General features: G+C 41.6%; 2 protein-coding genes across 2 annotated transcripts in view; one reads left to right on the forward strand and one right to left on the reverse strand.

Annotated features, from left to right (window-relative positions):
- The window catches only part of LOC124022462 (dysbindin-A-like), a gene marked incomplete at its 5' end in the record, with an annotated part of 42,790 nt that extends 38,597 nt beyond the window's left edge, over positions 1-4,193 (forward strand). Inside the window, 3 exon segments of the mRNA XM_046337371.1 lie at positions 1,330-1,476; positions 3,724-3,833; positions 3,835-4,193. Coding sequence (XP_046193327.1) covers positions 1,330-1,476; positions 3,724-3,833; positions 3,835-4,047 — 470 coding nt within the window.
- Positions 4,194-4,408: 215 nt separating this feature from the next.
- Positions 4,409-25,624, reverse strand: part of LOC124022463 (protein Jumonji-like) — a gene marked incomplete at its 5' end in the record, with an annotated part of 76,937 nt that continues 55,721 nt past the window's right edge. The window contains 10 exon segments of the mRNA XM_046337373.1: positions 4,409-6,661; positions 9,352-9,459; positions 10,120-10,300; positions 14,524-14,654; positions 15,451-15,633; positions 18,329-18,434; positions 21,777-21,891; positions 22,156-22,226; positions 22,410-22,528; positions 25,167-25,259. Of these exon segments, the coding sequence (XP_046193329.1) occupies positions 6,452-6,661; positions 9,352-9,459; positions 10,120-10,300; positions 14,524-14,654; positions 15,451-15,633; positions 18,329-18,434; positions 21,777-21,891; positions 22,156-22,226; positions 22,410-22,528; positions 25,167-25,259 (1,317 nt within the window).

Genomic DNA, 25,624 nt, shown 5'->3' on the forward strand with positions numbered 1-25,624 from the left:
GTGGTTAGAGTGGAGGGGCGGCAGGGTAGCCTAGTGGTTAGAGGGGAGGGGCGGCAGGGTAGCCTAGTGGTTAGAGTGGAGGGGCGGCAGGGTAGCCTAGTGGTTAGAGTGGAGGGGCGGCAGGGTAGCCTAGTGGTTAGAGTGGAGGGGCGGCAGGGTAGCCTAGTGGTTAGAGTGGAGGGGCGGCAGGGTAGCCTAGTGGTTAGAGTGGAGGGGCGGCAGGGTAGCCTAGTGGTTAGAGTGGAGGGGCGGCAGGTAGCCTAGTGGTTAGAGCGTTGGACTAGTAACCGAAAGGTTGCTAGATCGAATCCCTGAGCTGACAAGATAAAAATCTGTCGTTCTGCCCCTGAACAAGGTAGTTAACCCACTGTTTCTAGGCCGTCATTGAAAATAAGAATTTGTTCTTAACTGACTTGCCAAGTTAAATAAAGATACAATTAAAATAATAAACGTTGCAGAAGGTCAAAGAAAGGCACATTTAAAAAGGTTGACTTGTGTTTTAAGAGGATATTTTCTGTATTGACTTTGGTCTGGTGTAACTGCTGTTTTGGTGTAGATTCTATGACTTTTCCCTTGTTCTGCCCTGTCTGGGACATTGAGCTTTACAATAACCAGTGATGCTACGCCGGTTAATGGACTGTTTCCTACGTCTTTTATTGTGCTTCCCCTTCCTGCTTTCATCATACTTGAGGTATGATAGTGCTGTCTGTCTGTGTGTCTCATGTCAGAGCTGTGTTGTCTGTAACAGTGACGTGTGTGTATATTCAGTGTTGTGCTGTTGTACGGTCTGTCCGTCTGTAACAGTGATGTGTGTATCTTCAGTGTTGTACTGTCTGTCAGTCTGTAACAGTGACGTACGTGTGTGTGTGTGTGTGTGTGTGTGTGTGTGTGTGTGTGTGTGTGTGTGTGTGTGTGTGTGTGTGTGTGTGTGTGTGTGTGTGTGTGTGTGTGTGTGTGTGTGTGTGTGTGTGTGTGTGTGTGTGTGTGTGTGTGTGTGTGTGTGTGTGTGTGTGTGTCTTCAGTGTTGTACTGTCTTGTCAGTCTAACAGTGACGTGTGTATCTTCAGTGTTGTGCTGTTGTACTGTCTGTCAATCTGTAAGAGTGACGTGTGTGTGTGTATCTTCAGTGTTGTACTGTCCGCCAGTCTGGGTTCTGAATTGGTCATTCCGTGATTCCTCACCCCATCTCCTCACCTCCCTTTCAACCACAGTGGAGGATAAGTTCCAAGGTTCCTTGTGAGAAATGGAGGCAGGATGGGACTGCGGAACAGTAGCGGTGTGGTGCAGCTGCAGTGTGAAGTGACGCTGGCTGTGTGTGTCGCTCCACAGGGCCAATAGGTAGCATGTCTTCCATGGAGGTGAACGTTGACGTTCTGGAACAGATGGACCTGATGGACGTGTCGGACCATGAAGCCCTCGACGTCTTTCTCAACTCTGGAGGAGAAGACGACAGCCTGACCTCCTCACTCACCTCAGGTAGTTATCCACAGCCTGACCTCCTCACTCACCTCAGGTAGTTATCAACAGCCTGACCTCCTCACTCACCTCAGGTAGTTATCAACACAGTGCACTCTGTATGGAATAACCAACTCAGTGGCCTTGTGATTAGTGTCCTCCCTGAAATTGGAGGATTGGGAGTAGCTTCACGCTACGGAAACAGGAGATAGACTAGTGTCCTGTCCAGGAGGTGTACTGGTACATCAAGCTGCCTCATTACAGAAACAGGAGATAGACTAGTGTCCTGTCCAGGGGGTGTCCTGGTACATAAAGCTGCCTCACTACAGAAACAGGAGATAGACTAGTGTCCTGTCCAGGGGGTGTCCTGGTACATCAAGCTGCCTCATTACAGAAACAGGAGATAGACTAGTGTCCTGTCCAGGGGGTGTCCTGGTACATAAAGCTGCCTCACTACAGAAACAGGAGATAGACTAGTGTCCTGTCCAGGGGGTGTCCTGGTACATCAAGCTGCCTCATTACAGAAACAGGAGATAGACTAGTGTCCTGTCCAGGGGGTGTCCTGGTACATAAAGCTGCCTCACTACAGAAACAGGAGATAGACTAGTGTCCTGTCCAGGGGGTGTCCTGGTACATCAAGCTGTCTCACTACAGAAACAGGAGATAGACTAGTGTCCTGTCCAGGAGGTGTCCTGGTACATCAAGCTGTCTCACTACAGAAACAGGAGATAGACTAGTGTCCTGTCCAGGAGGCGTCCTGGTACATCAAGCTGTCTCACTACAGAAACAGGAGATAGACTAGTGTCCTGTCCAGGGGGTGTCCTGGTACATCAAGCTGTCTCACTACAGAAACAGGCTTGCAGAAGGCTTGCTACTTATTTGTATTAATTTATGTAGGGAATAGGGTGCAATTTGGGACGACCATTTGTTGATATCACGTAGCCACCAACGGTACAGAGACAGTATGACTAATGCTATCACGTAGCCACCAACGGTACAGAGACAGTATGGCTAATGCTATCACGTAGCCACCAACGGTACAGAGACAGTATGGCTAATGCTATCACGTAGCCACCAACGGTACAGAGACAGTATGGCTAATGCTATCACGTAGCCACCAACGGTACAGAGACAGTATGGCTAATGCTATCACGTAGCCATCAACGGTACAGAGACAGTATGGCTAATGCTATCACGTAGCCACCAACGGTACAGAGACAGTATGGCTAATGCTATCACGTAGCCACCAACGGTACAGAGACAGTATGGCTAATGCTATCACGTAGCCACCAATGGTACAGAGACAGTATGGCTAATGCTATCACGTAGCCACCAACGGTACAGAGACAGTATGGCTAATGCTATCACGTAGCCACCAACGGTACAGAGACAGTATGGCTAATGCTATCACGTAGCCACCAATGGTACAGAGACAGTATGGCTAATGCTATCACGTAGCCATCAACGGTACAGAGACAGTATGGCTAATGCTATCACGTAGCCATCAACAGTACAGAGACAGTATGGCTAACGCTATCACGTAGCCACCAACGGTACAGAGACAGTATGGCTAATGCTATCACGTAGCCACCAACGGTACAGAGACAGTATGACTAACGCTATCACGTAGCCATCAACAGTACAGAGACAGTATGGCTAATGCTATCACGTAGCCACCAACGGTACAGAGACAGTATGGCTAATGCTATCACGTAGCCACCAACGGTACAGAGACAGTATGGCTAATGCTATCACGTAGCCACCAACGGTACAGAGACAGTATGACTAATGCTATCACGTAGCCACCAACGGTACAGAGACAGTATGACTAATGCTATCACGTAGCCATCAACAGTACAGAGACAGTATGGCTAATGCTATCACGTAGCCATCAACAGTACAGAGACAGTATGACTAATGCTATCACGTAGCCATCAACAGTACAGAGACAGTATGGCTAATGCTATCACGTAGCCACCAACTGTACAGAGACCGTATTCGCTTGTGTCCATTTAGTCATGTAATTAAGTGCGTTGCTAGCGAGCCACTTTCTTATGAACGCATGGTATCAAAGCATGCGCGTGCGTCACCCTGGTGATAACAGAGTTGTGTTGTCACGAGTTCAAACAAAACAGAGGTTATACACTGCAGCACACTAGAATCACATGATGAAACATGTGGTTGAGTCCCAAATGGAACCCTGTATCCCATATATGGGCAGAGCCGTGATGTTGGACTGATCCCCTCTCCCTCCCTCCTGTCCCCCAGGTCCAGACCCTGAGTCGTTGTCCTCTGAGATCTCCCTGCGGGTGCCCACCCAGGCGGAACTGAGGAACAAGCCGTCTTCCTTCTCCTCCATGGAGCCAGGCTCAGCCAGCCAGGACACCAGCCTGGGGGGAGTGCCAGGACACCAGCCAGGACACCAGCCTGGGGGAGTGCCAGGAGGGGGAGGGCAGCGAGGCCAGCGGAGACGGAGACCAGCCCCTGGTACTGCCAGACGAGGAGGAAGTGCAGGCCGACACAGCCCTGGTGTCGTTGCCCGAGGCAGAGACGTTCAAGAACTCTGACGACAGCGACTCGCAGGCCTCTTAGGAGCCGTCACAGAGCTGCCCCCTGGATGAGACTGGCTCTAGGGGGTATAGGGTAGCTCCTAGACGCTGATCTGGGGCTCCGTTTTGCATTTTTCCCCAAAGAAACTTTTTTTCTTTTCTGTTTTTTTTTATAACTGAAATGTAGCTTCCTTCCTTGTATCCAATTATATCTAAGTAAATAATAATAAAGTTGTTTAAAATGTTCAAGGGACTGCATTCTTCAGACATTACACTGGGAGTTTAAACCAAAGCTTTGAAGTCAATAACTAGAATAGCTTGGTGGTTCTTAAACACAGAGATGTTTGGGCGGGATGCTTGGAGGGTACAGACACACGGCACTGAGAAGAACACATTTGGATAGACACTGTCAAACCTTTTTATTCAACCTTAATGGGTACTAACAAATAAAATAGAAAATAAAACGGTCATTGTCCAACTTGAATCAGCATGGAAGGGAAACAGAATCAGAGAAATGAGACGGTCGGCTGTAATGAGCCTGTTGTAAAAAAAACAACCAAAACATTAAGCTTTTAAAAAAACATCCAACTCTGTATATATGTGAACTTCGAAAATGGCTAGTTTTTGTAAGGGGTCTCAACAAGCTGATTTGAAAGGACTCTTGTCGCGAGGCTGGAGTGCAACAACAGGAGTTACTCCTTCTGTACATAGTAGATTTTAGCATTTTTATTATTCTTCTACTTATTTTCCCTTTTCATAAAAAAAAGTTTAGGTAAAAAACGAGGGGATTCAAACTATGCAGCACTTCTCCATACTTGTTACCAGGGCAACCCGGGCCCCATACAACTAATGTCCAACACGGTTGACACAAGGGTTGTGATACAATGTATTTATTTTTTTGTCTGCACAAAAAATGTTTACACAACCATTTCACCGTCTCCACAACACTTGTAATTCTAGATTTGTTTTGTATCACAACCCTTGTTTATACGGGGCCACAGAAGTAACTGGTGGTGGAGGGGGGGGGTGGTAAAGGCTTTTCTTCATAAATCCCCTACTCCAAAACACTGCATTCCATTCCTTAAAAGGCTCAGGTACATGTATCTTTAGACAATGACAATGTTTTATACGTACAATGCTGTTGTGGTTTTCAGTTTTTGTTCTTTGATAAAAACACCTGGACTGTGACTCTCCCAAATGGCACCCTATTCCCTATATAGTGCCCTTGGGGCTCGGGTCAAAATTAGTGCTCTAAATAGGGGATAGGCCTGCCATTTGGAACGCAGTCCCGCGGACCCAAGAGTTGCAGGTCAAGAGCCTGTAAGGGTCTAGAGTGGATAACTTGGTCACAAAACAAAAACTATCGGCACCAGAAATGATTGAAAATGATTAGTATGCATTTTCTTTATTTTTAGGCACAGTGTTTCACACACAAATGGTCAGATGAGCGGTGTGAAGCCCATGATTACCGTTCCACTCTTGGCCAATTCTCTAAATAATTATAACATCAATGATCTGAGAAGGGGCCCTGTTTTAATACTGAGGCCAGGGTCGTATTCACTAGGAACCAAAAGGGCCAAAACGGGGAGGGACTACCTGAACATGTCCAATAAGGAACGCTTGTTTTTTTTTCTGTTTGCAAAAAGTTTTGCGACGTTTAGCACTAATAAACACAACCCACTTTTTGCGCTCCGCTGGAACAATCTTTGTATCGTAATTCATGTATTACAAACCCCTGAAGAGCCTTATTACTGGTTGGAGTCTAAACGCAAAACTGTGTAGAATCAACTTATTGGTAACAAGTTCTAAAAACGTGTTCACAGTTCAGGATGCAGTCCAATGGCTTTGAGCAAAAGAGAAATGATCATTATTATTACTACTACTACACCAAAGACAGTATAAATCGAGCACCAAGATGTAGCACCAGGGAAGTGAAGTCTGTAGGTAATAACAGTAGGTGTAGCTAGGAGGATATTGTGATATCTAGATACAATATACAGTATTGGACGAAGGGCTGGGTTTCAATCCATATCGATGAAGATCCACGCTAACATTTTTTAAAGCTAATTTCCAATTGAGCTGAGATACGCGGGAACGTTGCCTTCAAATTTCAATTGAGCTGTAACGCGGATCCTTCGATACGGAACTGAATCCAGCCATTAATGCCTCTTAAAAACATGTTGTTTTTTTACTCTAGTGCAAAAGCCGTGGTTTAAGGAGCACATTCTCTACACTGAGCAGAGAGAAATGTACCGTAGTGAAGCACTGGTCCTGTTGGAACACCTCAGAAGTCCTTCCTTCCTTCCTTCCTTTGAAGTAATCACAGGTGTGAATCGGTTGGATTGGTGACAGTAATTGGGTGGTAGTGACCTAACCACTTGTGTTTACCTCAAAGAACCCAGGAAGGAAGGATGTGAAGTAATGGAACGTGGCCGCCATGATGTGAGTTATTTAGAGCTGAGGGCGGTCTTGGGCAGGGTGGAGGAGGGGAGGCGTGTGAGGGACACAGTGATGGAGGTTCTGTTTCGGGCGCTGCGTTTGGCCGGGGTGGACGCCTCACCGGGGCCCTGAAGTCCTCTCGTCCCTCTCCTCTTCTCAGCGCCGCTCTTCTCCAGCACTCTCCCACACACCCTGCTCACCAGATGGTTGATTTGGTCCTGAGAGGAAGAGGAATTGGAATCAGGAGAAGAAGAATGTGGGTTGACATTGAAGAGTGGGTGTAGTAATTGACAACCTCCTACTACCTAATAATGGAGGTCTGGACTATGAATGTATTGATGGTGTTGAACTGAACTGCTTTCATGTTCTGAGAATTTTCACTCTCCTGGTTAAATAAAGTTACATCAAATGTTGGAAAGAATTAAGTAGTGTACTGTAGTAGTGTACTGTAGTAGTGTAGTGTAGTAGTGTACTGTAGTAGTGTACTGTAGTAGTGTAGTTTACTGTAGTAGTGTGTAGTGTACTGTAGTAGTGTACTGTAGCAGTGTACTGTAGTAGTGTACTGTAGCAGTGTACTGTAGCAGTGTACTGTAGTAGTGTACTGTAGTAGTGTGTAGTGTACTGTAGTAGTGTACTGTAGCAGTGTACTGTAGCAGTGTACTGTAGTAGTGTGTAGTGTACTGTAGTAGTGTACTGTAGTAGTGTGTAGTGTACTGTAGTAGTGTACTGTAGTAGTGTACTGTAGCAGTGTACTGTAGCAGTGTACTGTAGTAGTGTGTAGTGTACTGTAGTAGTGTACTGTAGTAGTGTGTAGTGTACTGTAGTAGTGTACTGTAGTAGTGTACTGTAGCAGTGTACTGTAGTACTGTAGTAGTGTACTGTAGTAGTGTACTGTAGCAGTGTACTGTAGTAGTGTACTGTAGCAGTGTACTGTAGCAGTGTACTGTAGTAGTGTGTAGTGTACTGTAGTAGTGTACTGTAGTAGTGTGTAGTGTACTGTAGTAGTGTACTGTAGTAGTGTACTGTAGCAGTGTACTGTAGTACTGTAGCAGTGTACTGTAGCAGTGTACTGTAGTAGTGTACTGTAGCAGTGTACTGTAGCAGTGTACTGTAGTAGTGTGTAGTGTACTGTAGTCGTGTACTGTAGTAGTGTACTGTAGTAGTGTGTAGTGTACTGTAGTAGTGTACTGTAGTAGTGTACTGTAGCAGTGTACTGTAGTCGTGTGTAGTGTACTGTAGTAGTGTACTGTAGCAGTGTACTGTAGCAGTGTACTGTAGCAGTGTGTAGTGTACTGTAGTAGTGTACTGTACTGTAGTAGTGTACTGTAGTAGTGTATAGTGTACTGTAGTAGTGTACTGTAGTAGTGTACTGTAGTAGTGTACTGTAGCAGTGTACTGTAGTCGTGTGTAGTGTACTGTAGTAGTGTACTGTAGTAGTGTGTACTGTAGCAGTGTACTGTAGTAGTGTGTACTGTAGTAGTGTACTGTAGTGTAGTGTACTGTAGTAGTGTACTGTAGTAGTGTGTAGTGTACTGTAGTAGTGTGTAGTGTACTGTAGTGTAGTGTGTAGTAGTACTGTAGTAGTGTACTGTAGTAGTGTTTACTGTAGTAGTGTAGTGTACTGTAGTAGTGTACTGTGTAGTAGTGTACTGTAGTAGAGTGTAGTTTACTGTAGTAGTGTGTAGTTTACTGTAGTAGTGTGTAGTTTACTGTAGTAGTGTGTAGTGTACTGTAGTGTAGTGTAGTAGTGTGTAGAGTAGTTTACTGTAGTAGTGTGTAGTGTAGTGTACTGTAGTAGTGTAGTTTACTGTAGTAGTGTGTAGTGTAGTGTACTGTAGTAGTGTAGTTTACTGTAGTAGTGTGTAGTGTAGTAGTGTGTACTGTAGTAGTGTGTAGTGTAGTTTACTGTAGTAGTGTGTAGTGTAGTAGTGTAGTGTACTGTAGTAGTGTAGTTTACTGTAGTAGTGTGTACTGTAGTAGTGTGTAGTGTAGTTTACTGTAGTAGTGTGTAGTGTAGTAGTGTGTAGTGTAGTGTACTGTAGTAGTGTAGTTTACTGTAGTAGTGTGTACTGTAGTAGAGTGTACTGTAGTGTAGTAGTGTGTAGTGTAGTTTACTGTAGTAGTGTGTAGTGTAGTAGTGTGTAGTGTAGTGTACTATAGTAGTGTAGTTTACAGTAGTAGTGTGTAGTGTACTGTAGTGTAGTAGTGTAGTTTACTGTAGTAGTGTGTAGTGTAGTAGTGTGTAGTGTAGTGTACTGTAGTAGTGTAGTTTACTGTAGTAGTGTGTAGTGTGTAGTGTACTGTAGTGTAGTAGTGTGTAGTGTAGTTTACTGTAGTAGTGTGTAGTGTAGTAGTGTGTAGTGTAGTGTACTGTAGTGTAGTGTAGTTTACTGTAGTAGTGTAGTGTACTGTAGTAGTGTAGTTTACTGTAGTAGTGTGTAGTGTAGTAGTGTGTGTAGTGTAGTGTACTGTAGTAGTGTAGTTTAGTGTAGTAGTGTGTAGTGTAGTAGTGTACTGTGTAGTAGTAGTAGTGTGTAGTGTAGTGTACTGTAGTAGTGTAGTTTACTGTAGTAGTGTAGTGTACTGTAGTAGTGTAGTGTACTGTAGTAGTGTAGTGTACTGTAGTAGTGTACTGTAGTAGTGTAGTGTACTGTAGTAGTGTAGTGTACTGTAGTAGTGTAGTGTACTGTAGTAGTGTAGTGTACTGCAGTAGTGTAGTGTACTGTAGTAGTGTAGTGTACTGTAGTAGTGTAGTGTAATGTAGTAGTGTAGTGTAGTAGTGTAGTGTAGTAGTGTAGTGTACTGTAGTAGTGCAGTGTAGTAGTGTAGTGTACTGTAGTAGTGTACTGTAGTAGTGTAGTGTAGTGTAGTAGTGTAGTGTGTACTGTAGTGTAGTGTACTGTAGTACCTCGTCGTAACGGTACATCATTTTGAGGCCTCGGCAGGACTTGTGTTTCTGTACGTACAGCAGGACACACTCCAGACAGAACACCACGTTCTCACTCTCCTGAACCACCTGCAGCGACATGAGGAGCATGCCATCAGGACAGAATAAACACATTTTCCCTCCAGAACCACCTGCAGTGACATGAGGAGCATGCCATCAGGACACAGAATAAACACATTTTCCCTCCTGAACCACCTGCAGCGACATGAGGAGCATGCCATCAGGACAGAATAAACACATTTTCCCTCCTGAACCACCTGCAGCGACATGAGGAGCATGCCATCAGGACAGAATAAACACATTTTCCCTCCTGAACCACCTGCAGCGACATGAGGAGCATGCCATCAGGACAGAATAAACACATTTTCCCTCCTGAACCACCTGCAGCACATTTTCCTCCTGAACCACATGAGGAGCATGCCATCAGGACAGAATAAACACATTTTCCCTCCTGAACCACCTGCAGCGACATGAGGAGCATGCCATCAGGACACAGAATAAACACATTTTCCCTTCAGGGACAATAAAGTAAGACCGGTCTTTTTACAGGACATTTATGATTGACCCCCCATCTGCAGACTTAACCATTGATGCCATCTCCACGGACATCAGGGAAATGGCCTTTAGAAGGTGCCTTGTTGGCCGTACAGTGCTCTTGTCGACAACATGCCTTTGATTGAATCCCTGCCTATGTTTGTGCCCAACCTTCCCGGCCCAGTAAAGACTCACCATGGAGAGGTAGCAGAGGTGTTGGCACACTTGGCAGCGTCGGTCTGAGGGGTCGAGCCTCAGCCACTGGCGCTGGATCCTCCTGCTCTCTGACGAGGCCTGGTTGTCATGACTACAGTAGCGGGCAACAGACCGCAGCCCGGCGTCAAACAGATCCCTGCGTTGTCTCAACTCTGTATCCCTGGAACAGGTAGAGCAGACTGGTGTATCGTCTGTAACCAATGGCTACTGTTTACTCTTTTTTTTGTGGAAAGGGTCAATTTGAGATGGGTAACATGTTGTACTTTTAAATGAATGATGTATAGCTATTGATTCTTGGGTTACATTTCTCCAGCCCCACCCCACAGCTGTTTATTCAACAGGTGGTGGGGTGACTGCTGTTTATTCAACAGGTGGAGGGGTGACTGCTGTTTATTCAACAGGTGGTGGGGTGACTGCTGTTTATTCAACAGGTGGTGGGGTGACTGCTGTTTATTCAACAGGTGGAGGGGTGACTGCTGTTTATTCAACAGGTAGAGGGGTGACTGCTGTTTATTCAACAGGTGGAGGGGTGACTGCTGTTTATTCAACAGGTGGAGGGGTGACTGCTGTTTATTCAACAGGTGGAGGGGTGACTGCTGTTTATTCAACAGGTGGAGGGGTGACTGCTGTTTATTCAACAGGTAGAGGGGTGACTGCTGTTTATTCAACAGGTGGAGGGGTGACTGCTGTTTATTCAACAGGTGGAGGGGTGACTGCTGTTTATTCAACAGGTGGTGGGGTGACTGCTGTTTATTCAACAGGTGGTGGGGTGACTGCTGTTTATTCAACAGGTGGTGGGGTGACTGCTGTTTATTCAACAGGTTGAGGGGTGACTGCTGTTTATTCAACAGGTGGAGGGGTGACTGCTGTTTATTCAACAGGTGGAGGGGTGACTGCTGTTTATTCAACAGGTGGAGGGGTGACTGCTGTTTATTCAACAGGTGGAGGGGTGACTGCTGTTTATTCAACAGGTGGAGGGGTGACTGCTGTTTATTCAACAGGTGGTGGGGTGACTGCTGTTTATTCAACAGGTGGAGGGGTGACTGCTGTTTATTCAACAGGTGGTGGGGTGACTGCTGTTTATTCAACAGGTGGTGGGGTGACTGCTGTTTATTCAACAGGTTGAGGGGTGACTGCTGTTTATTCAACAGGTGGAGGGGTGACTGCTGTTTATTCAACAGGTGGAGGGGTGACTGCTGTTTATTCAACAGGTGGAGGGGTGACTGCTGTTTATTCAACAGGTGGAGGGGTGACTGCTGTTTATTCAACAGGTGGAGGGGTGACTGCTGTTTATTCAACAGGTGGAGGGGTGACTGCTGTTTATTCAACAGGTGGAGGGGTGACTGCTGTTTATTCAACAGGTGATGGGGTGACTGCTGTTTATTCAACAGGTGGTGGGGTGACTGCTGTTTATTCAACAGGTGGGGGGTGACTGCTGTTTATTCAACAGGTGGGGGGTGACTGCTGTTTATTCAACAGGTGGTGGGGTGACTGCTTTGTCCGTTTTTCAATCCCAGATTTCCCTTTTAAGAGTAGAATTACATGCCATGTTTGATGATACAATGACAATACTGCTAGCTGTGATCTACAATGTAATTATTAATACAGGATTTACAATGATAATACTGCTTATTCAACAGGTCTACAATGATAATACTGCTATTAATACTGTGATCTGACAATGATAATACTGTTTATTCAACAGGTGGTGATAATGACTGCTATTAATACTGTGATCACAACTATAATACTGCTATTAATATGTCTACAACTATAATACTGTGATGACAACTGCTACTTATTACAACATAATACTGCTATTAATACTGTGATCTACAAATAGTTACTGCTATTGATACTGTGATCTGCAAATATAGTACTGCTAAAAATGCTGTGATCTACAATGATACTGTGATCTACAATGATAATACTGCTATTGATACTGTGATCTGGAATGATAATACTGCTATTGATACTGTGATCTACAATGATAATACTGCTATTGATAATGTGATCTGGAATGATAATACTGCTATTGATACTGTGATCTACAATGATAATACTGCTATTAATACTGTGATCTACAATGATAATACTGCTATTGATACTGTGATCTACAATGATAATACTGCTATTAATACTGTGATCTACAATGATAATACTGCTATTAATACTGTGATCTACAATGATAATACTGCTATTGATACTGTGATCTACAATGATAATACTGTGATCTACAATGATAATACTGCTATTGATACTGTGATCTACAATGATAATACTGCTATTGATACTGTGATCTACAATGATAATAGTGCTATTAATACTGTGATCTACAATGATAATACTGCTATTAATACTGTGATCTGGAATGATAATACTGCTATTGATACTGTGATCTGGAATGATAATACTGCTATTAATACTGTGATCTACAATGATAATACTGCTATTAATACTGTGATCTACAAGGATAATACTGTGATCTACAATGACACTGATCTACAAGGATAATACTGCAATTAATACTGTGATCTACAATGATAATACTGCTATTGATACTGTGATCTACAATGATAATACTGCTATTGATACTGTGATCTACAATGATAATACTGCTATTGATACTGTGATCTGGAATGATAATACTGCTATTGATACTGTGATCTACAAGGATAATACTGTGATCTACAATGATAATACTGCTATTGATACTGTGATCTACAATGATAATACTGCTATTGATACTGTGATCTACAATGATAATACTGCTATTAATACTGTGATCTACAAGGATAATACTGTGATTTACAATGACACTGATCTACAAGGATAATACTGCAATTAATACTGTGATCTACAATGATAATACTGCTATTGATACTGTGATCTACAATGATAATAGTGCTATTAATACTGTGATCTACAATGATAATACTGCTATTAATACTGTGATCTGGAATGATAATACTGCTATTGATACTGTGATCTGGAATGATAATACTGCTATTAATACTGTGATCTACAATGATAATACTGCTATTAATACTGTGATCTACAATGATAATACTGCTATTGATACTGTGATCTACAATGATAATACTGCTATTGATACTGTGATCTACAATGATAATACTGCTATTGATACTGTGATCTACAATGATAATACTGCTATTAATACTGTGATCTACAATGATAATACTGCTATTGATACTGTGATCTACAATGATAATACTGCTATTGATACTGTGATCTACAATGATAATACTGCTATTGATACTGTGATCTGGAATGATAATACTGCTATTGATACTGTGATCTACAAGGATAATACTGTGATCTACAATGATAATACTGCTATTGATACTGTGATCTACAATGATAATACTGCTATTGATACTGTGATCTACAATGATAATACTGCTATTGATACTGTGATCTACAATGATAATACTGCTATTAATACTGTGATCTGGAATGATAATACTGCTATTAATACTGTGATCTACAAGGATAATACTGTGATCTACAATGACACTGATCTACAAGGATAATACTGCTATTAATACTGTGATCTACAATGATAATACTGCTATTAATACTGTGATCTGGAATGATAATACTGCTATTGATACTGTGATCTACAATGATAATACTGCTATTAATACTGTGATCTACAATGATAATACTGCTATTAATACTGTGATCTGGAATGATAATACTGCTATTGATACTGTGATCTACAATGATAATACTGCTATTGATACTGTGATCTACAATGATAATACTGCTATTGATACTGTGATCTACAATGATAATACTGCTATTGATACTGTGATCTGGAATGATAATACTGCTATTGATACTGTGATCTGGAATGATAATACTGCTATTGATACTGTGATCTACAAGGATAATACTGTGATCTACAATGATAATACTGCTATTGATACTGTGATCTACAATGATAATACTGCTATTGATACTGTGATCTACAATGATAATACTGCTATTGATACTGTGATCTACAATGATAATACTGCTATTGATACTGTGATCTACAATGATAATACTGCTATTGATACTGTGATCTAATGATAATACTGCTATTGATACTGTGATCTACAAGGATAATACTGTGATCTACAATGATAATACTGCTATTGATACTGTGATCTACAATGATAATACTGCTATTGATACTGTGATCTACAATGATAATACTGCTATTAATACTGTGATCTACAATGATAATACTGCTATTAATACTGTGATCTGGAATGATAATACTGCTATTGATACTGTGATCTGGAATGATAATACTGCTATTGATACTGTGATCTGGAATGATAATACTGCTATTGGTTAAATAGTTAAACCCACCTGAGGTCTTTGAGAAGTGAGGTCATGGTACTCAGAATGACACCATTCTCCCGTTTGGATTCTGACATTGCGATCTGGTACAGCAACTTCTCCATGGAGAAGGACCTCTCTATGCGTCGACATTTCAGCTCCTGGGAAGGAGAGGTAAGAGATATTTGAACATTTGATATGACAGGGTCTTTTCACAACATATCCCAGTTCAGATTAATGGAGGTGCTCAGTTTGGTGAACCCTCGCAAATCCCTCCTTTCATGCAGTAGATGTGTAGGGAACTAAGATCCATGTGGATAACAGAATCTTTGATAGTGAATTGACCAGCGGAACACTGGGTACACAGAGGCACTTTCTACCCTCAGTTTGTCCACTCTATCTGAACTGACTGACAGACAGACTGACTGACTGACTAAACTAAGCTGGTTAAGTCAGACTTTAGAGCCTGGTTTTACCACCCCTTCGTGAGGAGCTTTCAGGACTGGAACTCAGTCAAACTGGCCACCCCAAGATGTACAGGAGCATGGAGAGGTACAGGACAGGTACAGGAGTTCATACTCTATGTGGTCAGACCCCTAAACGAAAATGGATTTTCGTTAATTTTAGCAAAGACATTTATATCATTTTAAAATTGTCTTGAATAACAATATATATATATTTTATTGTAACAGCAAAGTAATTCAGATTTTTTTTTAATGGAGAATTGAATCTCTATTAATGCCGAAGACCAATACTTTAAACAAACTGATCTTGCAACTTTATCTGTGAAAACAACATTTAACATGCCGATGCCAATGACTAGTAAAACTATACTAAATACTAGAGTAATGTTAGCATGGCACGTAACATTATAATACATTATGTACTGAATTAAACTCTACTCTTCTTTCAACTAATAGCTTTTCCTTCAAGTATTGATACGACGGGGGCTCCAACCTTGGCAGCCTGGTATCCCGTGTTCAGCCACTGGGGGGTGGCGAAGTGCACTGTCTCGGAGACGCTGTAGCCGCAGCACACCTTGGAGACGAACGCCGCCGGGAAACAGACGACGAACTGGCCACTCTGCTGGACGGTCCGGTGCACTTTGATCCCCGCTCGACACAGCACCTCCGGAGAGATCTGGTGGGAGGGAGAGAGACAGAGAACATGTATTACCTAACGACCAAGTCTACATCCCAAATGGCATCCTGTTCCCTATATAGTGCACTACTTACACCCTGTTCCCTATATAGTGCACTACTTACACCCTGTTCCCTATATAGTGCACTACTTACACCCTGTTCCCTATATAGTGCACTACTTACACCCTGTTCCCTATATAGTGCACTACTTACACCCTGTTCCCTATATAGTGCACTACTTACACCCTGTTCCCTATATAGTGCACTACTTACACCCTGTTCCCTATATAGTGCACTACTTACACCCTGTTCCCTATATAGTGCACTACTTACACCATGTTTATACTGTTCCCTATATAGTGCACATGTTCCTATACTAGTGCACTGTTACACCCTGTTCCTGTAGTCCATGTTTATACTGTAGGGGGGACCCTGTTTCTGTAGTCCATGTTTATACCCTGTTCCCTATATAGTGCACAGTGTTTACTTACACCATGTTTATACTGTAGTGGGGACAGTGTTTCTGTAGTCCATGTTTATACTGCACTACTTACACCCTGTTCCCTATATAGTCATGTTTATACCCTGTTCCCTATACAGTGTTTCTGTAGTCCATGTTTATACTGTAGTGGGAACACCCTGTTTCTATAGTCCATACTTATACTGTTCCCTGTGGACAGTGTTTCTGTTCCATGTTTATACTGTACTACTTACAGTGTTTCTGTAGTCCATGTTTACACCCTGTTCCCTATATAGTGCACTACTTACACCATGTTCCCTATATAGTGCACTACTTACACCCTGTTTCTATAGTCCATGTTTATACTGTTCCCTATATAGTGCATACTTAGTCCATGTTCCCTATACTGCACTACTTACAGTGTTTCTGTAGTCCATGTTTATACTGTTCCCTATATGGACAGTGTTTCTGTAGTCCAGTGTATACTGTATGGGGACAGTGTTTCTGTAGTCCATGTTTATACTGTAGGGGGACAGTGTTTCTGTAGTCCATGTTTATACTGTAGGGGGGACAGTGTTTCTGTAGTCCATGTTTATACTGTTTATACTGTAGGGGGAACAGTGTTTCTGTAGTCCATGTTTATACTGTAGGGGGGACAGTGTTTCTGTAGTCCATGTTTATACTGTATGGGGGGACAGTGTTTCTGTAGTCCATGTTTATACTGTAGGGGGGAAAGTGTTTCTGTAGTCCATGTTTATACTGTATGTGTGGACAGTGTTTCTGTAGTCCATGTTTATACTGTAGGGGGGGACAGTGTTTCTGTAGTCCATGTTTATACTGTAGGGGGGGAACAGTGTTTCTGTAGTCCATGTTTATACTGTATGTGTGGACAGTGTTTCTGTAGTCCATGTTTATACTGTAAGGGGGGGAACAGTGTTTCTGTAGTCCATGTTTATACTGTATGTGTGGACAGTGTTTCTGTAGTCCATGTTTATACTGTAGGGGGGGGACAGTGTTTCTGTAGTCCATGTTTATACTGTATGTGTGGACAGTGTTTCTGTAGTCCATGTTTATACTGTATGTGTGGACAGTGTTTCTGTAGTCCATGTTTATACTGTATGTGTGGACAGTGTTTCTGTAGTCCATGTTTATACTGTATGTGTGGACAGTGTTTCTGTAGTCCATGTTTATACTGTATGTGTGGACAGTGTTTCTGTAGTCCATGTTTATACTGTATGTGTGGACAGTGTTTCTGTAGTCCATGTTTATACTGTATGTGTGGACAGTGTTTCTGTAGTCCATGTTTATACTGTAGGGGGACAGTGTTTCTGTAGTCCATGTTTATACTGTATGTGTGGACAGTGTTTCTGTAGTCCATGTTTATACTGTATGGGGGACAGTGTTTCTGTAGTCCATGTTTATACTGTATGTGGGACAGTGTTTCTGTAGTCCATGTTTATACTGTATGTGGGGGAACAGTGTTTCTGTAGTCCATGTTTATACTGTATGTGTGGACAGTGTTTCTGTAGTCCATGTTTATACTGTATGGGGGACAGTGTTTCTGTAGTCCATGTTTATACTGTATGTGTGGACAGTGTTTCTGTAGTCCATGTTTATACTGTATGTGTGGACAGTGTTTCTGTAGTCCATGTTTATACTGTATGTGTGGACAGTGTTTCTGTAGTCCATGTTTATACTGTATGTGTGGACAGTGTTTCTGTAGTCCATGTTTATACTGTATGTGTGGACAGTGTTTCTGTAGTCCATGTTTATACTGTATGTGGGACAGTGTTTCTGTAGTCCATGTTTATACTGTATGTGTGGACAGTGTTTCTGTAGTCCATGTTTATACTGTAGGGGGGAACAGTGTTTCTGTAGTCCATGTTTATACTGTATGTGTGGACAGTGTTTCTGTAGTCCATGTTTATACTGTATGGGGGACAGTGTTTCTGTAGTCCATGTTTATACTGTAGGGGGGAACAGTGTTTCTGTAGTCCATGTTTATACTGTATGTGTGGACAGTGTTTCTGTAGTCCATGTTTATACTGTATGTGTGGACAGTGTTTCTGTAGTCCATGTTTATACTGTATGTGTGGACAGTGTTTCTGTAGTCCATGTTTATACTGTATGTGGGACAGTGTTTCTGTAGTCCATGTTTATACTGTAGGGGGGACAGTGTTTCTGTAGTCCATGTTTATACTGTATGTGTGGACAGTGTATCCTGCAGTCACACCATGATGTTGTTCTCCAACATCTCCAGTCCTGGGGTTCCATTAGCCTGCAGTAGTGTGTGAACCACCTTGTCCAGCTTCACCTTCTCCTCAGCAGGAATACAGTACCTGAACACCGGGTTACATGGGTTATTGGGATCTAATTGTGTATCACTATATGATAACATGTTGGAGTTAGTGGACACATGTCATAGCACTAGTAAATCAAAAATATCCTTGTCTGGCAATGAAACTTTAATTTTTATTGTAGTTTTATAGGATTTTATTTGAGCTCAATTACATTAAGGGGAATTTTATAAGGGGAAAGATTTGCTTTCGGAATTTTCTAAATATTTTCAATATTATTCATTTCCATGTTGGCTCTATACCCGGAAATGCCATTGTCTGGAGAAAAGGATCCCAATTTCAAACTCTCCAAAAAAGTGTAATTATATATATTTTTAACTGGCAATAATGAATATTAACTGAAAAGGGATCTTGTGTAGTGATTTTCAATAGCCCTTATCTCGAAACTGTGATTCCTAAAAGATGTGTCTGGAGATTTGGTCAACTCAAATCAGGAATGAGCAGGGTGAGCTCTACCACAATGACCTCTTATTCATCTTCTCATTACATGTAGTGCAACAAGACCACTTATGGTCTGGAAAGTTCTCTACTATCTGATATGTTTTAAACAAACAATATAGAAATCACCACGGTAACGTCAACGTCAAATCACCACGGTAAAAAAAACATATATATTTTTGTCTAACGTCAACTCCGAGTGCTGAAAGAATCATTTCATATATTTTACAAATGTAAAATACGTTGAGGCAAAAATGTCTGTTTTGAGTATCTGTTGTCAACTCCGTCACTGATGGCTAAACCCTTATGAACTTTTTTAATTTTTAATTTATTGTTATAAAAAAATATTTGAATCACTCTTCTGCAACACATGGTTAAACTATTGACATATTTGCTGTGATAGAGCTAAGGGATCATGTTTCCTTTAGAAATGTTGTTTTATACCAAAACGCTAATAAATGTTTTATGTTCTGAATCTAGAAAAACATATCAAAACGCTAAATGTTTTATGTTCTGAATCTAGAAAAACATACCAAAACGCTAATAAATGTTTTATGTTCTGAATCTAGAAAAACATACCAAAACACAATGTTTTGTTCTGAATCTAGAAAAACATACCAAAACACAATGTTTTATGTTCTGAATCTAGAAAAACATACCAAAACACAATGTTTTGTTCTGAATCTAGAAAAACATACCAAAACACAATGTTTTATGTTCTGAATCTAGAAAAACATACCAAAACACAATGTTTTATGTTCTGAATCTAGAAAAACATACCAAAACGCTAAAATGTTAATGTTCTGATTCTAGAAAAACATACCAAAACACTAAATGTTAATGTTCTGATTCTAGAAAAACATACCAAAACACAATGTTTTATGTTCTGAATCTAGAAAAACATATCAAAATGCTAATAAATGTTTTATGTTCTGAATCTAGAAAAACATGTCAAAATGCTAATAAATGTTTTATGTTCTGAATCTAGAAAAACGTGCCAAAATGCTAACAAAATTAGCCCTGGAGCATAAATATAGCATTATAAAAATGCTTTATAAATATACGTTTGGAGATTTGTATTTCATATTTGAATAATGTAATGATAGAATTAAACAAACAAGGTCTTCAAACACTTGGACAATAAATGTACAAATGAAATGCATTTTTTGGTGTCTGACTGAGTTGACATAAATCCACTTAGTTGTAATTTATGAGAAAATCATTTCTGAATTAGGTTGTTCCTTTACATGGTGTGATATATATATTATTTGGTCTATCAGATATTAAGACAAATATTTGTGGAAGAAAAGTTTATATTGTACCGTCTTTCAATAATTCCTGGCACCTCGGTGGTTTGTGGTATATGACCAATATACCATGGCTAAGGGCTGTGTCCAGGCACTCCACTGTCGTGCTTAACAACAGCCCTTAGCCGTGGTATATGACCAATATACCACGGCTAAGGGCTGTGTCCAGGCACTCCACTGTCGTGCTTAACAACAGCCCTTAGCCGTGGTATATGACCAATATACCACGGCTAAGGGCTGTGTCCAGGCACTCCACTGTCGTGCTTAACAACAGCCCTTAGCCGTGGTATATGACCAATATACCACGGCTAAGGGCTGTGTCCAGGCACTCCACTGTTGTGCTTAACAACAGCCCTTAGCCGTGGTATATGACCAATATACCACGGCTAAGGGCTGTGTCCAGGCACTCCACTGTCGTGCTTAACAACAGCCCTTAGCCGTGGTATATGACCAATATACCACGGCTAAGGGCTGTGTCCAGGCACTCCACTGTCGTGCACAACAGCCCTTAGCCGTGGTATATGACCAATATACCACGGCTAAGGGCTGTGTCCAGGCACTCCACTGTCGTGCTAACAACAGCCCTTAGCCGTGGTATATGACCAATATACCACGGCTAAGGGCTGTGTCCAGGCACTCCACTGTCGTGCTTAACAACAGCCCTTAGCCGTGGTATATGACCAATATACCACGGCTAAGGGCTGTGTCCAGGCACTCCACTGTCGTGCTTAACAACAGCCCTTAGCCGTGGTATATGACCAATATACCACGGCGGGCTGTGTCCAGGCACTCCACTGTCGTGCTTAACAACAGCCCTTAGCCGTGGTATATGACCAATATACCACGGCTAAGGGCTGTGTCCAGGCACTCCACCGTCGTGCTTAACAACAGCCCTTAGCCGTGGTATATGACCAATATACCACGGCTAAGGGCTGTATCCAGGCACTCCACTGTCGTGCTTAACAACAGCCCTTAGCCGTGGTATATGGCCAATATACCATGGCTAAGGGCTGTGTCCAGGCACTCCACTGTCGTGCTTAACAACAGCCCTTAGCCGTGATATATGGCCAATATACCATGGCTAAGGGCTGTGTCCAGGCACTCCACTGTCGTGCTTAACAACAGCCCTTAGCCGTGGTATATGGCCAATATACCATGGCTAAGGGCTGTGTCCAGGCACTCCACCGTCGTGCTTAACAACAGCCCTTAGCCGTGGTATATGGCCAATATACCACACCCCCTCGTGCCTTATTGCTTAAATATATACCATTTAACAGATTTATCCAATAAAGACTTAGTCATACTGCATACATTTTACGTATGGATGGCCCAGAGAATCAAACCCACTATCCTGGTGTTGCGAGCGCCATGCTCTACCTACTGAGCCATACAGCGTTTCCTTCATACTGTACTGACCACGCTCCGGGAGTTCTATTAAATCATTCTCCACCAGTTCTATTTGATCAGGCTTGACTACCTGACGCTGAGCTCGTTCTCCATTGGTTGTGGCAGGTGGTGAACCTGAGTGACCGTAGGATTAGACTGGGAGAGGGCAGTGAGCAGTGAACCACTTACTTACCAAATGCAGTCAGCACCAGTGTGTAAGTAATCAATGTATGGAAGGCGGTGATGGTCTCGCGACCAGCATGAGGTAGAGAAGACCATGCCGATGTTCAGCCAAGGAATGGTCACTCCTGTACAACCACAAAGGAAGACATAGTAGACTGTCAAGATGTTCTAGTCAGTTCAAGTTCACTTAATTCATAGCAGAATGCTATTGAAATGTCACCAAAAATGAGGATATACTGTATAAAACAACAAAAACTAACGCAACATACATTCAAGGAACTGTTGTAGTTAAGCTGATGGGAGTTCTTCTTCTACTTACAACTGTCTATTACAGTACAATGTACTGTCATCCTGTGTAACAGGAGAGGGTCATAGGTATAGATGATTACCTGGCACAGCACCAAGATGGCGTAGGATGGATCCTGAATTATTGGGAAGGATTGTAAGGTTCCATCCATGTCTTGAGTGGAGACAAGAGAACAGAACACGTATTTTATGCATGTCCTTATAGGGTTGTAAAATTCCCCTAACTTTCCCGGTTCTCCAGAAATCCCAGTTGGAAGATTCCAGGAATCAGGAGGGTATAAGCAGGAAATTCAAAATGCTCCATTCATGTGATCGGATAATGCCGTTAGGCCCTCACTTTGAAAAGGTCTCAGACTTTCCAACTGGGAAGCCACTCCCATGAGTTTTAGTGTCCACTTTCCCACAGTGCACGGCAACATGACATTCCCTCTGCTCCACGATGTTCCAGTACTCCTGCTGCAATCACAGACAGAAACATTATTGCTTTAATGTAGATGAAAAAACAAGTAGTGACAGTAGATCACACAGTGGGATGGCTGACAACAAAGACAAAAGGAGAGAAGAAATGTGTCAATGACCTGATCAGTCATCTCCATACTACTTATGGTCCCAGTGAATTATACTACTTATGGTCCCAGTGAATTATACTACTTATGGTCCCAGTGAATTATACTACTTATGGTCCCAGTGAATTATACTTATGGTCCCAGTGAATTATACTACTTATGGTCCCAGTGAATTATACTACTTATGGTCCCAGTGAATTATACTACTTATGGTCCCAGTGAATTATACTACTTATGGTCCCAGTGAATTATACTACTTATGGTCCCAGTGAATTATACTACTTAGTGACTTATGGTCCCAGTGAATTATACTACTTATGGTCCCAGTGAATTATACTACTTATGGTCCCAGTGAATTATACTACTTATGGTCCCAGTGAATTATACTACTTATGGTCCCAGTGAATTATACTACTTATGGTCCCAGTGAATTATACTACTTATGGTCCCAGTGAATTATACTACTTATGGTCCCAGTGAATTATACTACTTATGGTCCCAGTGAATTATACTACTTATGGTCCCAGTGAATTATACTACTTATGGTCCCAGTGAATTATACTACTTAGGTCCCAGACTTATGGTCCCAGTGAATTATACTACTTATGGTCCCAGTGAATTATACTACTTATGGTCCCAGTGAATTATACTACTTAGGTCCCAGTGAATTATGGTCCCAGTGAATTATACTACTTATGGTCCCAGTGAATTATACTACTTATGGTCCCAGTGAATTATACTACTTATGGTCCCAGTGAATTATACTACTTATGGTCCCAGTGAATTATACTACTTATGGTCCCAGTGAATTATACTACTTATGGTCCCAGTGAATTATACTACTCCCAGTGAATTATATGGTGAATTATACCCCCAGTGAATTATCCTACTTATGGTTCCAGTGAATTATACTACTTATGGTCCCAGTGAATTATACTACTTAGTGACTTATGGTCCCAGTGAATTATCCTACTTATGGTTCCAGTGAATTATACTACTTATGGTCCCAGTGAATTATACTACTTATGGTCCCAGTGAATTATACTATGGTCCCAGTGAATTATACTACTTATGGTCCCAGTGAATTATACTACTTATGGTCCCAGTGAATTATACTACTTCCCAGTGAATTATACTTATGGTCCCAGTGAATTATCCTACTTATGGTCCCAGTGAATTATACTACTTATGGTCCCAGTGAATTATACTACTTACAGTCCCAGTGAATTATACTTTATGGTCCCAGTGAATTATACTACTTATGGTGACTTATGGTCCCAGTGAATTATACTACTTATGGTCCCAGTGAATTATACTACTTAGTCCCAGTGAATTATACTACTTACAGGTCCCAGTGAATTATACTACTTATGGTCCCAGTGAATTATACTACTTATGGTCCCAGTGAATTATACTACTTATGGTCCCAGTGAATTATACTACTTATGGTCCCAGTGAATTATACTACTTATGGTCCCAGTGAATTATACTACTTATGGTCCCAGTGAATTATACTACTTATGGTCCCAGTGAATTATACTACTTATGGTCCCAGTGAATTATACTACTTATGGTCCCAGTGAATTATACTACTTATGGTCCCAGTGAATTATACTACTTAGTGACTTATGGTCCCAGTGAATTATACTACTTAGTGACTTATGGTCCCAGTGAATTATACTACTTAGTGACTTATGGTCCCAGTGAATTATACTACTTAGTGACTTATGGTCCCAGTGAATTATACTACTTATGGTCCCAGTGAATTATACTACTTATGGTCCCAGTGAATTATACTACTTATGGTCCCAGTGAATTATACTACTTACGGTCCCAGTGAATTATCCTACTTATGGTCCCAGTGAATTATACTACTTATGGTCCCAGTGAATTATACTACTTATGGTCCCAGTGAATTATACTACTTATGGTCCCAGTGAATTATACTACTTATGGTCCCAGTGAATTATACTACTTATGGTCCCAGTGAATTATACTACTTATGGTCCCAGTGAATTATACTACTTATGGTCCCAGTGAATTATACTACTTACGGTCCCAGTGAATTATACTACTTATGGTCCCAGTGAATTATACTACTTATGGTCTCAGTGAATTATACTACTTATGGTCCCAGTGAATTATACTACTTATGGTCCCAGTGAATTATACTACTTATGGTCCCAGTGAATTATACTACTTACAGTCCCAGTGAAATATACTACTTATGGTCCCAGTGAATTATCCTACTTATGGTCCCAGTGAAATATACTACTTATTCATTATGACTATATGGCTTGCGTCCCAAAAAGCAGGGCCCTGACCAAAAGTAGTGCACTAAGGGCCGATTCAGACTTGAAATAAGTAGACTTAACATGGATTTATGTCTATAAAATATGGACAAGTCAATTTTATTGATTTTTTTATTTAAGTCCATGTTAAGTCAACTTCTCTGAAACTTGAATAGGGCCTTAAGTAGTGCAACCTACGTAGCAGGTATATAACAGTTTGGGATATGTAGACCTTACCTCCACCTCAGCCGTCCCAGGCTCCTTATTGAAACACATGTTCATAGTATTCCTGGCTGTCCTGTAGAACGTAGTGAGAGAAACCGACTTCCCCTGCAATAGAGAAACACAAAGAGAGGGCTAAGACCTTACGGTCCCCTTCAAATTCCCTGATACACAGTCAATGTAAAGATTATCACAGCAAATCATCAACACAAAGAGTGTACGAGCTTATGGACTGAGGTGTTTTGATATCCTGCCAATCGAATGACTCAGAAGCACAACCAAAGAGACTAGTAAGACCATACAGGAAGTAGTCTTTTATGTCCCTTGATACACTGTCTCCGTCCCTAACGACATTCTACTTTTGTACAGGCTCTGGTCAAAAGTAGGGCATCAGAAAAGGGAATAGGAATGTGATTTGGGACGCAGACCACTGTCAATATAACGGTTATCACAGCCAACCAGATGGGAGAGTT

This window comes from Oncorhynchus gorbuscha, unplaced genomic scaffold (assembly GCF_021184085.1).
Source record: "Oncorhynchus gorbuscha isolate QuinsamMale2020 ecotype Even-year unplaced genomic scaffold, OgorEven_v1.0 Un_scaffold_1397, whole genome shotgun sequence".
Taxonomy (NCBI): domain Eukaryota; kingdom Metazoa; phylum Chordata; class Actinopteri; order Salmoniformes; family Salmonidae; genus Oncorhynchus; species Oncorhynchus gorbuscha.